The sequence below is a fragment of the Nannospalax galili genome, unplaced genomic scaffold, assembly GCF_000622305.1.
Source record: "Nannospalax galili isolate Female #2095 unplaced genomic scaffold, S.galili_v1.0 scaffold114, whole genome shotgun sequence".
In the NCBI taxonomy this organism is placed as follows: domain Eukaryota; kingdom Metazoa; phylum Chordata; class Mammalia; order Rodentia; family Spalacidae; genus Nannospalax; species Nannospalax galili.
Window position 1 is genome coordinate 2,804,123 of NW_008336930.1, and position 13,487 is coordinate 2,817,609.

General features: G+C 43.0%; 1 protein-coding gene across 3 annotated transcripts in view; it reads right to left on the minus strand.

Annotated features, from left to right (window-relative positions):
• Gxylt2 (glucoside xylosyltransferase 2) overlaps positions 1-13,487 on the minus strand; it is a 129,279-nt gene that overhangs the window by 90,279 nt on the left and 25,513 nt on the right. For all 3 annotated transcript variants that reach the window (XR_003849296.1, XM_017797757.2, XM_008831588.3), the window contains exon 2: positions 9,357-9,549. Coding sequence is in view for 2 of the 3 variants with exons in the window: in XM_017797757.2 (XP_017653246.1) it covers positions 9,357-9,549 (193 nt within the window). In the remaining variant the exon portion in view is untranslated. The remainder of the gene's footprint in view (positions 1-9,356; positions 9,550-13,487) is intronic.

The window sequence follows — 13,487 nt, forward strand, 5'->3', positions numbered from 1 at the left end:
GATCTAGAAACTGTTATACTAAGTGAAGTAACACAGACTCAGAAAAACAAATGATGTATGTTCTCCCTCATATGTGGATCCTAGCACCAAATCCTTTAAAATTCCATGTCCTTTTAATAAGATGATGCTGTACAGCAGTCTCTACTGCATGAAATAACTAGCATCATCACGACTTCAGCTGTGCCTGATCTCATTATTGGGCTTGTTGACGGTTGTACTCATTCACTAAAGGAGGGCCAAGCAGGGTCATTGGACCCTCACCAGAGTATCTGGCCACTCTTCCCATCCAACTGTATGTAATTTGGCCCTAATCACACATGGTCTCCTGGATTTGTGGAGTACTAAATTATATAATCTTGGAAAGGCTAGGAAGAGAAGGCATGATTTATGTTAGGTTAAAGCTTTCCAGTGTACATACCCCAAGGTCACTCATACACCTCAGCAACCTCGTAGTCATCCTTATAAGTAAGGTCAGTAAATTCATCGGTTCCCCAGGAAAACTTTAATCAAACATTGGCTTGACACTAGAACCTTAAAAGGGAATAAGCATTACTTAGTATCCCCAGGATACTAAGAAAAAGAATTCTCGCAACATATGGAAAATTTATTTGTTAATGCTATTATGTCTCCTAATTATTTTTTTAAAAAGATAATGAGAATGTAAAAGATGTTAAAAGGATACAGGAATGGAGATATTTTCCAAAATAGAAAAAATGAGAAAGCCTAAGCAAGTAATGAAGGTCTGTGTAGGTTTGTTATGATATATAAAGGATGAGACAAAAATAATATACACATAATCTTAAAATTTCTAAAGTCATAGTTTAGTCAACTGGTTTAAGAAACAAAATATATATCTAGTCAAAGTTTATCTGAGAGTATTTGGTTTTTTACCCAAGCTTTATCTACATAGCGCATGTTAATTAAAAGTACCAGACTGGTGGAAATAACCTTTTTGGACATTTAACAGCCATACTTTGAGGCCTATACTAATCTGGTCAGGGGCACTTAAAGGACAGTTTTTGCCCCTTGCCCTCCAAAGTCAGCTAAGTTCCAGGGGACTATGGAACATCTCTCAAAATGTCCTGTAACTGTGGTGAGTCACCTGTCCTCTTGTTCAGGGAGGCCATGGAGACCCCATGAGATGGACTTGAACCAGTGTCCAGTCTACAAAGAGGAAGGTCAACTCAGAGGAAACATCTCATGGTTCCGAGTGAAGCCAGCCATGGTTGAACAGGGCCTTTGACTTATCATCACCTAGGCGGAACTGGTAAAAGAAAGGAGCCAGGGGCTCTTCCCAACCCCATGTGACCCTTGAGGAACAGACCCTCAAATGGCCTTAAGTGTAAAAATAAATTGATTTATCTGGGCCAACTGTATTGTCTTAAACACCCAAAAGGAAAGTATAACCAAAGAGTAAAATCAGTATACTTCTTTAAGAGTTCAAGGGAATACACTTCCCAGACATTAGGCTTAAGTCTATATAAAAAGTTATTTGTATTTACACAGTTATTTCTCACTGATGAATTTGTTCCTAACCAGAAAGTGCTGCTCAGATGTAAGACTTCAAATCTTGGTCTTCTATACTGTAGTTCCCACCTGTAGCTAAGGGAGACAACCAGCTATTGTTCTAAAATGATGGATAAGTTTGTTTTCTACCCCTATCTAGAAGCCTTTGAGAGGGAACTGAAACTGATTATAACCACTCCAACAACTACCAAAATACCTGAAAGCAAATCCTGAATCCATCACTCTAGAGTCCAGCCTTGGAAGACAAAATTAAAATGAGGAGGAACCCAATAGAGGGATGCTTTTGGAAGCCCTTGTCAAGAAATACCAATGGACTCTCATATGAACATTTGAAAATTGCCCTGTTCTGACTTTTTTCTAGTTCCCTGTCTAGAACTTGTAATGCCAATTACTCTTGCCTTTACTTCTCCTTCACAACTCCTATTCATGATTCAAGGAATTTCTTTTCTCCCTAGATATAAGAGTTATACAATTTGGGAGTCCTTTAGATAGACCCATTGAAGGGTTACTCCAATTGCTTCACCCTGCATCCCCGTTCAGCATGGAAGAAGCCAGAGTGGTCTGCGTCCCTATTCCCTATTGGCAATTTGGATAACCTCTTCAGAGGATGGTGTAATAAGAATAGGAGGTAGGAGTTGGCTAGGCAGCTAGGGTAGAAAAAAATCTCAAAGAATAGTAGCCAGTTTCTTTGCTAAAACTCACAATGTCCTTGGGCTTCTTAGCAACCTACTTAATTCCAAAGGCCAAAAATTTCAAAAATATTTCAGAGCTTTTATCTAATCCTTAACAGATTTTAGGGGTACTTCCTCAGAGGGGAGAATGATAGAGTAGCCAATAGCCCCATAAAAAATTAATCAAAGGAGTACATGAAGTTATCAGAAAAAAGTGATGGGGAGATATGGGAGGAGTTGGAGGGGAGGGAGTGGGTTTGGATTTGAACAAAACACCTTATATGCATGTATGAAGTTCTCAATATATTATTATTTAAAAAAAGAAATCAGTTTGGAGTTATAGAGAAGATTAAAAAGCATTTGATCTTGTGATAGTTAGATGCTACATACATTTGTCAAAATACATTGAACTGTACACTTAAAATGAGTGAATGTTCTTGCATGTAAATTATACTTTGGTAACTCTTGTTTTAAGAAATCTTGTCTAATCCTGTTAGTTTAATGGGAAGAGATGATTTTTATTCTCAGTTAATTTGCTCTTTGAAATGGGCTCTTGCTGTGTAGCTCAGTCTGACCTCAAACTTGCTACCCTCCTACCTCTACCTTCCAAGTGCTGGGATGACAGGCTTGCAACATCATGTCTGTCTGAGAAATGAGTCTTTATAAAATAAAAAAACCTGGAATTGACTAGAATAAAAAAAAAAACCTGTCTAAATATAGAAGACCTTACCCATACCACAACCATCTAAGAAATTGCAATGACAGTTGGCTGTTTTGTGTTGATTTCATCCTGAAGTAAAAATATGTGGCTCTGAATATCTCAGGAAATTACCAGACTCCAAATATGCCCATAATGCCTCTGTGTTGGATGACAGGTGTGTAAAGAGGGTGACATCACTTGCTCCCCCACACCAGCATCAGTGTGTGGTTTGCTAGGTACCAACTCTACTTCTTTTTTAAAAAAATATTTTATCTATTTTTTATGTGTATGAGTGTATTGCCTGCATATATGTGAGTGCACCCGTGCCATGTAATGCCACGGAGGTCAGAAGAGAGCTTCAGATTCCCCTGGAGCTGGAGTTAAGGACAGTTTGCAGCCACCATGTGGGTGCTGGGAATCAAATCCGTGTCCTCTGCAATAGCAGTCAGTGCTCTCAACTGCTGAGTCATCTCTCCAACTCCCCAACTCTATTTCTTCAAGCCCAACAAGGTGTACAATAGATGGGAGACATTCCAGAGTCTTTACAGAGTGAAAGAAGAAATGTGTTATCTGATGGCCTCACAACCACACTCTGGAGCAAGCAGAGGAAGAGTCATTTGTCCCATGATATAGATGACAAAATTGAAGCTGAGTGGTTCTATAACCTACATATAGTTTCAGGTTTAAAATCTAAACTATGTCACCATAATCCCTGCATGGGAAAGAGGCTATCCCACATGCTTACCTAGTTTTTAATACCTGTACAGGTCAGGTTTACCTTACTGCAGTAAAACACCTGTAAGGCCAGCCTAATCTACATAGTGAGTTCCAGGCCAGCTGGGGGCTACAGCCCTGTCTCTAACAGACAAAAAAAAAGAAAGAAAGGAAGGAAGGAAGGAAGGAAGGAAGGAAGGCTACGAGGTCTATTTTCCTCTATTAGGAAGGGAAAGAAAGAAAGAAAGAGAAAGAAAGAAAGAAAGAAAGAAAGAAAGAAAGAAAGAAAGAAAGAAAGAAAGAAAGAAAAGAGCTGGCTGCTGGCTGCTCTTCCAGAGGTCCGTGGTTTGGTCCCACATGGTGGCTCACAATTGTCCAAGAAACTCCAGTCCTAGCACTTCTGGCTTCTAAGGGCATTGCGCACATGTGATGCACATATATGTAGACAAACATACACAGGAAATAAAAATAAATAAATCTCTTTTTGTAAGTCTTAAAGGAACAAGGGTCCTGATACACCTTTGGAGGTATGCTGACAATGACTGAGGCCTTCCCACAAGGCCCTGCCTTGTCAACTCTTGTCAACTCTTAACAGCACCAAAGAGGACCAAGCCTTTAATGCATAGCCTTTGGGGGATGGTCCACATGCAAACCACAGCAGCTCCCTACTAGAAATTCCTTCCCTGGTCAATGAAGACTTGAGAAAATAATGCAACAGAAGGAGTAAACACATCAGATCAATCTACATATAGCACAGCGTCAAAGGCATCAACCATCACTTCCCAATGAGTCAGCTCCTACTTCATAACATGCCCGAAGCCTTGAAGGCGGCCTGGACCCTCAGAAGGCAACTTCATCTACATGCCTGGTGGACTGAGGCCCCCCTCATCTCTCTGTTGGCCTCTCCTGGTCCATACAGGCTATTTTGAGCTTCCTTGAGCGTGGTGTAAAATTGTAGGTCAGGTCAATCACAGAGGGTGAAGTAAAAGTTGCTGCCTTCCCATGATATCACATGCCACTATATCTGTCACACTCTGTCAGCTGAATGTGTAGCTATGCACATGTGTGTGCACACAAATGAAGCATTAGTTATCACTATACATTGAATCATCCCCAAAAGCAATAGCTTAAAACCATAAACGTTCACCTCCTACCACTGTGTGTGTGTGTGTGTGTGTGTGTGTATACGTATAGTATAGAGGATTGAACTCAAGACCTCATGTATGCTAGGCAAGTGCTCTACCACTGAGCTATATCCTTGGCCCTCTTTCTACTTTTTGTTTTTGAGATAGGGTCTCATTAAGTTGCCTGTGTTGACCAAGAACTCACTCTGTAGCCCAGCTAGGACTTGAACTTTCGATCTTTCTGCCTCAGCCTCACCCCCTCAACATAGCTAGGATTACAAGCCTGTGCTACCAGAACCTACTCGATAATTTCTTTTTTAAAAAAAGTTTTTAGATTTATTTTTGTTTTAGGTGTATGAGTGTTTTCCTGCATGTAATTTTATGTGCCACATATGTGTCTAGTGCCTGTGGAGGCCAGAAGAGGGCATTTGATTCTCTGAAACTGGAGTTTCAGGCAGTTGTGAGCATCATGTAGGTGATAGCAACTGAACCCAGGTCCTCTGCAAGAGCAGCAAGAGCTCTTAACTGCGGAGCCGTCCTCCAGCCCCCTCAATCATTTCTTACAGTTAGGAATCTGTGATCTGGTTCTGAGCCTTGCCTGAGATTGGGCGTAGGATGCCTACAGTCATCTGAAGATTTAACAGGGCCTCTCCTGAAGCTGGAGGATCTGCCTCCAAGTTCACACATGAGCCCAGGCAAGAGGATTCCATTCCTGGCCATGTGCAACCCCCCAAGGACCACTTGGACATAGCAACAGGCTTCATCCTGAATAGGTAATGCAAGAGGGGCAGTGAAGTGTCTTTTACGGCCAACTCTCAAAAGTCACCCAGTGCCACTTACATCCAATGTTATCAGTTCTACAGACCAATCCTGGTGCAGTACAGAAGAGGAGCGTGGGAGGGTGTGAATAGCAGAAAGCAGGATCACTAGGTGGAGCCACTAGGTGCTTCTCTGGAAGGTACAGTTGGCCACACAGATGCATCAGGCACATCTCTCTTTCCCTGTGTTTTACATCCAAATGTGATTTGCAGTGCTCCAGTCCCACATGCCAGCATCCAGCATTCAGGAGCAATTCAATAAACACTTGTTGGATAGACAATGTTTTATATGAGTACTGTGTGTTCATGGCCAGTCCTTTCTTATGTATGAAGAGATCTGAGGCCCCTGCAGATAGATGGATGGGCCTGTGGTTGCTTCTGGATGGTTCAAGGTATATTGGAGAGACTCATGTCATGTGACAACATGGACTGAAAAAAAGGGCATGGTCCTGATGTTCCAGTGTTTCTTGCAGTGGCACCCCAGGAGCCCTGGATGCCCAAGGTACCCATAGGTAGGATTTGGACATGAGCAGTCTCTCTCAGTTTCTGTCTAACTCAGAGGCCATGTGGAACAGATAGTCTGCTGTGGGAGACAGGCAGAAGACATGCACAGCCATGAGCTCTGTAGGAGATGTTCCTGCAGCTGACCTGACTTATCCTGCACATAGATCTATCATCTTTCTAAAATATCCGGTCAGATCAAAGTTGCAGATGGGGAAAGAGAAGCATGCACAGACCCTTGCCCAAGATCCCAGGGCCAGTCAAACTTGAGTTTTGAGGCCTCTGAATCCTAGCCCAGGAGATATGATGACGATGAGGGATTAGAGTCAGCAACTTAACTTGGCATTTCATGAACAAACCTTTAAAACTCTCTGAGTTTCAGTTTTCTCAGTCTGCAAACTAGGGTGCTAAAGTTTGAGTTCATGTGTCAGGAGCCTAGTCCTCAGTGTAGTGATGTTTAAAGGTGAGGCTAGGGGTTGGAGAGATGGCTCAGCAGTTAAGAGCACTGACTGCTCTTGCAGAGGACCCAGGTTCGACTCCCAGAACCCACATGGCGGCAATGAACCATCCTTAACTCCAGTTCCAGGGGAATCTGAAACCCTCTTCTGACCTCTGCAGCATTGCGTGACACATGTGCACTCACATACATGCAGGCAATACACTCATACACATAAAATAAAAATAATAAAGAAAATATTTTAAAAAGGTGAGGCTAACGGGAGGAACTTAGGTCACTGGGGCATGCCCTCAGATGGGGTTAAGGAAGTTCTCCTGGACTCAGTTCCCACAAGAGGGCTGTTCTAAAACATCAAGCCTGGCCACACCCTGGCCTCTCTCTGGCTTCCTTCTAGCAATGTGATCTCTTTCCATACATGCTCTGGTTGTGGTAAGGTACCATCTCTACCACCTCATCTGCCTTAAGGTCTTTACTTGCCAAACTAAGTTGATACTGGTCCCATGCCTTTGAAACTCCAGTTTATGTTAAATGAGCCTCTTTTCTTTTGAATGCTACCTAGTCTCAGATATTTTATTATAGTAATGAACACTGACTTGGAATATAATGGTTACCTTCTGCCAAGTGGTGTTGTGAGGATTAATGAGATGAAATCATGAATCTTAAGTTGACATCATAATCATATGCATTATAATATAACTGTTATTTCCTTATATCATAGATTTAGAGCAGCTAACTATTAGCAGTCCAGCTTTTTCATTCCTGTGGCCCAGAGTCACTCTCTAAGGCATTCCTCCAATGGACTCCAAAGCCCTCAGACTGCAGGCTCATGGTTTCTCTTGGTCAAGACAACAATTGTCTAGCTTTCTGTTATTAGCCCTTCTCTGCCAAACATGCTGTTTTTGGCATCCTTCATGAACTCGGCCAGCCTGGTGATGGGACGCAGCACTGTTACAGACTGGAGTCAGCAGAAACAAAAGAAAGCAGGTTTTTTCCTCTGCCAGAATTCAAAAATTTGCTGCAAGGGAAAACTTCCAAGGAAAACAAAGCTTAGCTTGCCACAATCAGGCATGGACCTGCACTGGGGGAAGCAGCCTCCCAGAGCTCTTCTGTGTACAGGTCAAAACTCAGAATGGGAAAAGTCAAATAAACAGAGACCCGGCTGCATCATTAATCCCCCCCAAAACAGAAGTGAGGATGTCCAAGCATGGGCTGGGGCAATGCTGATGACATGATGTCATCTTCGGAGGAGCCAGGAGAACACAGTCCTGATTTTGTGAAAAATAACACTTTAATCTGGATACATGTATGCATGAATGTATGGCTACATGCATGCAGATGTGTCTAATTCAGCATATGTGTGTCTACATATAGGAATACACAGATACATACGGCCACCTCCAGATGGAAAGGAAATGTGGAAAGCTACCCAGATTGTTACCTCTGACCATCTCTCATGTGAGACTGGAGGGTAGTGGGAACATCTGTCTTTTATCATCTATATTATTTGTTTTTTGTTTGTTGTGGATTTTTTTTTTTTTTTGAGACAGAGTCACACTATGTAGACCAGGCTGGTTTCTCATTCACAAAAATCTGCCTGCCTCTGCCTCCCAAGTGCTGGGATTAAAGACATGCCACTGCGCCCAGCCATCTATATTATTTGGATTTATATCAATCAATGTGCTACTCGTTATTTAAAGTCCACTCGTCAATGCATAAATATACAGGGACTAGATCCCTGGAGGCTATTCAAATTGCACCCCTAAATGGACTCAGCACATTATATACATATATGTGTTTTTGTCTATTTGTATGTATGTATATGTAACAATAATAACCAAAGAAAAGGACAAGAAATTGAGAGGTAGTGGGGGGATAGGGGGAGTTGAAGGGGGACCGGGAGGAATGGAAATAATACAAATACAACACTCATATATGAAGTTATCAAAAATGAAAAATACATAAACATAAGCTATTTGTCCCAGAAATGTGAATGTTATTAATAATTGAACTTGGATGACATTCCATGTCATATACTTTAATGTTCCTGATATCTGTAAGAGGAGGGTGTGATTAGCCTCATTTTAAAAAAATCTTGGGTGTGTGCATGTGTCTCTGTGTGTAAATATGGTCACATGTACATGTCATGGAGCACATGTGGAAGTCAAAGGACAGCCTTGGTTGTGGGTCCTTGCCCTATACCTTGTTTGAGACAGGGTTTCTTTGAAAAGATACTTTTTATATGCATGAGTCTTTTGCCTGCTTGTATGTAAATGCACCATGTATGTGTAATGACCACAGAGGCCAGAAGAGGGTATTGGATCCCCTAAAACTGGAATCACAGATGGTTGTTAGCTGCTGTGGGTACTGGGAACTGAAGCTGGGTCATCTGCAAGAGCAGTCAATGCGCTCTCTTAACCACTGAGCCATCTCTCCAGCCCTGAGACATGATCTCTTTCTGTTCACTGCTGCACACACCGGGCTAGCTGGCCCACGTGTTTCTGAGGATTCTCCTGTCTCTATTTCCCATCTCACTTTAGCAGTGCTGGCTTACAGACACACTCTACTGTGGGTTCTAGGAATCAGATTCATGTTCTTACAACTTGAGTAGAGAGTGTGTTACAAACAGAACCATCTCCCTGGGCTATCTCTATACCATATACAAGCAAAGGGGGGCTTTGAGCCAAAGGTTTAAGGTCATAAGATAGCATGCAGCCAGCTATATTCATGACCTGGCTCTGTGGTTCCTCTGGTCTCAGCAAATACCATGTCATGGTGCAACCAGTTCAGTATGGTACTCCCTGTTCAGCATGGTGCCCCCAGTTCACCATGGTGCCCCCAGCTCACCTGCTTATCAAACTCAGGCTTTAGAGCATCTTCAGTGAAGATGTGAAAGCGCATCTTCCTGTGGCTGAAGAGCGCAGCAGACTTGAGCATGACCAGTGTCTCCTCAAGCCGGTTGCCACAGGCCACCACAGCCAGATGGATCCAGAGATCTGGTGGCAGTACAGAGCGGAAACTCTGGGCTTCTCCTGGTCTCCTAGAAAGAAGAAAAACAAGCTAAAGCCATAACTTTAAAAAAAAACATAAAAATAAAAATTCTTACTGAATGATTGGAACATTTCAAAACAGGAACAGGTACAATCTGTTATTTTTATATAGTGATAAGCATTTTGAGACTTCTTCCTGCTTGTAGAAAAATACCATTTATTCCCATATTTATCCTGGCAATAGTGAGATGAGTCACTTTTTGGATGGCTATAGGTGTCTGGGACTTTTTCTGCCAGCACTCAGCTGTCTAGTGCCTGCTGGCTGCCTACAGGCCTGTGTTTGGAAATAACATTGCTAAACTTCGACAGCTGACACGGAGCTGTGGAGCTCCCACTTGCACAGGGCCATGGAAATTAGATTCGTTGCAATTTGAACAAGAGGAGGGGTGTTTCGGCTTTCTCATGTGAACTGAGCAACATGGTATTCCCATCATCTGGAGGATTTTAGACTGTGGTGGAATGCGTGACTGCTGGACCCAAGCCCAGCAAGTGAGGGAGGTGATGGAAGGAAATAACCTATGTGCCCCACACCCACTGCATCTCAGGGCAGTCTTGAAGAAACAGATGTTAATCCTAGAAGTCTCTCCAAGAATGTGTGGGAGCATCTGTTTCCAGAGGAACTCCTCTTTTATTTATTTGATTTGATTTCATGTGTATGCGTGTTTTGCCGGCATGTACATAAGTGCACCATGTGCATGCAATGCCTGCAAAGGCCAGAAGAGGGCATTGGATCCCCTGGAACTGGAGTTGCAGATGGTTGTTAGTTGTCATGTGGGTGCTGGGAACTGAGCCCAAGTCCTCTGCAAGAGCAGCCAGTGTTCTTAACCACTGAGCCATCTCTCTAGCCCCTGAAACTCCTCTTAATAAGAAGCAGACAGGGGAGGAAGTAGGCTAACCTGCAAGTGATTAAGGTATCCAATAGTGAATTCAACAGCTGGGAGGGGAAACAGGGTCCAAGAGTCTAGAATCATCATCCAGCTATTTCCTGGGAATAAAAGATTGGTTGGTCCCAGTCAGGGAGATGAAGCCAAGCCCCAAGCACACCACTGAGAAACATTTGCAGGCAAGTTGGAAGAAGTTGGCCTGGAAAAGGTGCCCTGAGACAAATGAAACTAATTTATTTGCACAAAAGATTTGGAGAGCAGGGGAACTTGGACATTAAATGCTACCTTCCTTCCAACAAACTTCCAGTTCAACCTGCACGCTGCTCTGTTATTTCTGAAGAACAGCTCGCTCCAGATCGTTTTCACCAGGAGAGCTGACCCTGTGGGTGGAGCACTCTGGAAGCTTCCCAATTTGATTACTTAAGAGCATGCTTGGCAGAAGCAAGGCCTGTGGTTCAGCCCAGGCCAGATGCAGCTGGTTCTCGGATTTCACTAACTCTGGGGGTCACAGGGAGAAACAGTATCTTTGTGAGTCATCCAGTTCTCTTTAGATGTGGCCACTGTCTCCTTAACCACCCCAATCACTGTGACAACCCTCTGTGCCATCCCTCTTGGGGCCAGGACCCGGGGTTCTAAGATGTCAGTTTTAATCTCATATGATTAGAATCATATGAGGGCTTGTTTTCAAAATCAAGTCCAAACTGCTGATTAGGACTGCTAACTATGTCTTCTGCAACTGCCACCAACACGGCCTACCTGAAGGGTCACTCAGTTACATTGCTGTTCCTATTCGTGGCCCAGTCCATGTGTTGGTTCTGGGACTTGACACATGAAGAGTCCCTCCCTTGGTCCCCTCCTCCCTCCCTTCATTCATTCATATTTCTCTTCTCATCTTGATCCTTACAAACTGTAGCCCATTCATTAACTGAAAAAAATCTTTATTAAAAATTCATTATGTGTGAGAGAATATTCTAGAAAGATAGAGGTGATCAACAAAGATGCAGATGTTACATTCTACTAAGGACAAGGCAGTGACAGAAATAAAGAGTCAAAGGGAAAGAGCTCAGGTGGTAAAGGGTTTGTCTTACAAACCTGAGGATTTGAACTTGAGGCCCAATAACCATGTAAGAAAAGCCAGGCAGAGTGCTGACTCCTTATAATCTCAGCACTAGGGAGGCAAAGATAAGTGAGTCTCTGGGACTCTTTGGCCAGTCAGCCTAGCCTACTTGGTGAGCTCTGGATGAGTGAGGGACCCTATCTCAAGAAAAAGAGGTTAGACAGAACCTGAGGAATGTCACTGAAGATTGTCCTCTGGCCTTCACATGCACTCGCACACATGTTCACATGTTCACATGCACACATAAACACACATACAGGGGAGGGACAGTACCTAAGTAACTTACAGAAAAGACCAGAAAGTGAAAGCAGCTGTGATGGACCACAGTGCTGACAGGACAGGGGCCCCACCTGGTGGCAGGTGACTCAGACACAGAGACAGCAGGCTTCCCTGAGAAGTCCACTAGTGGCTTTGGGGATTGGTCTGAGCATCTCCCAGGAACTGTGGCAGAGGGGATGCTAGATCAAGGTGAACCTGGAAATCACAAGGACCCCTGCCCTTGAAGGTCCCATATGCCCCGTCTTCCTACACATCATGGCAGGTGTCATGTCAACTATTAAAACCAATTCCCAATTAACTAACTTGTGTAAATGAGGGAAGGCTATGTGAAAGATCACTAAGATGGTGATTTTAAAAATATGGTCAAGGTCAAGGAATCAGCCAAAAGATCAACAAGGGACTGGGCAAGATGGTTCAGCAGATGAATGTTCCTACAGCCATGACTGAGGACCTGAGTTTGATCCCTGAGACCCACATGGTGGGAGGTGAGAACCTACTTCTTCAAGATGTCCTCTGATCTCCATACACGTGCCATGGTATGTGTACATACACACACATGCACATGTACCCACCCACACACTGCACACACAAAGAGACACACACATCAGTACACACAAGCACATGAACATACACATGCACACACACAATTTTTAAGATGCTACAGATTCAATGTGAACATTTGTTTAAAATTTGCCCTATATTTGGGAACATGGGTGGGTTACAAAGTAACTGCAAATGGACTGGGGTGTAGCTCAGTGATTGAGCACCTGCCTAGATTACAAGAGACCTTCCACTCCATCCTCAGCACCCCTCAACCAAACAAAGGTTGTTAGTCAATTCAACCACTTAGCTATCTGAAGTATGCATACCTTCCCCTGCCCCATAACTTAACTTCACATACTGAACTTCTCCCGGATAATGAGACTGAATCTCAGAACCCAGGAAATACAAATTCAAATACAGAAATTTAGTTTTGTTTTCCGACTGCAAAAATATGACAAAATAAAAAAAGTATGGCCCTGTGGGGCTTCCATGTAGATAAGGGCTAGGGGAAAGCCCAGGTCCTGCTGGGAGTATGGAAATTGGTCCAACTTTGAGGAGACATTTGGCAACAGCAGGTATGAAGATGGACACACATTCTACCCCTTCTCATGGACTCCTACATGGATAACCTGAGGAAACTCTTGTGCAATTGCACAATCCCATATCAGAGCACTCACAGCAGTTACATGTATGATTGCGGTAAACAGGAAATAAACTTTGAGGACCATGCAAATGAAAATCACAAACACATGTGCCATAGTTAAAGTGTGGAATATCATACAGCAGTGAAAATGAATAAACCTGAATGTTATATACCAACATACGGCCAAAGCAGAAAAAAGTAGCTTGTAAGAAGGGTTGCAAAAGGATAATAACATTTAGAAGAACTTTTTTTTAAAGCCAAAGAGTACTGTATCTTATTTGCAGATTGGTAAACTGTATCCTTAAGAAAGAATATTATCCAATATAGGATGGTACTTATTTCTTGATATTGACAGAGTTATGTTTCTGTGTTTCCATTTTTTTTTTTTTTTTTTTTTTTTTTTTTTTGGTCCCCCTGTAGTCGCAGTTGGCCTGGATCCCAGAGACCCGCCTGCCTCTGCCT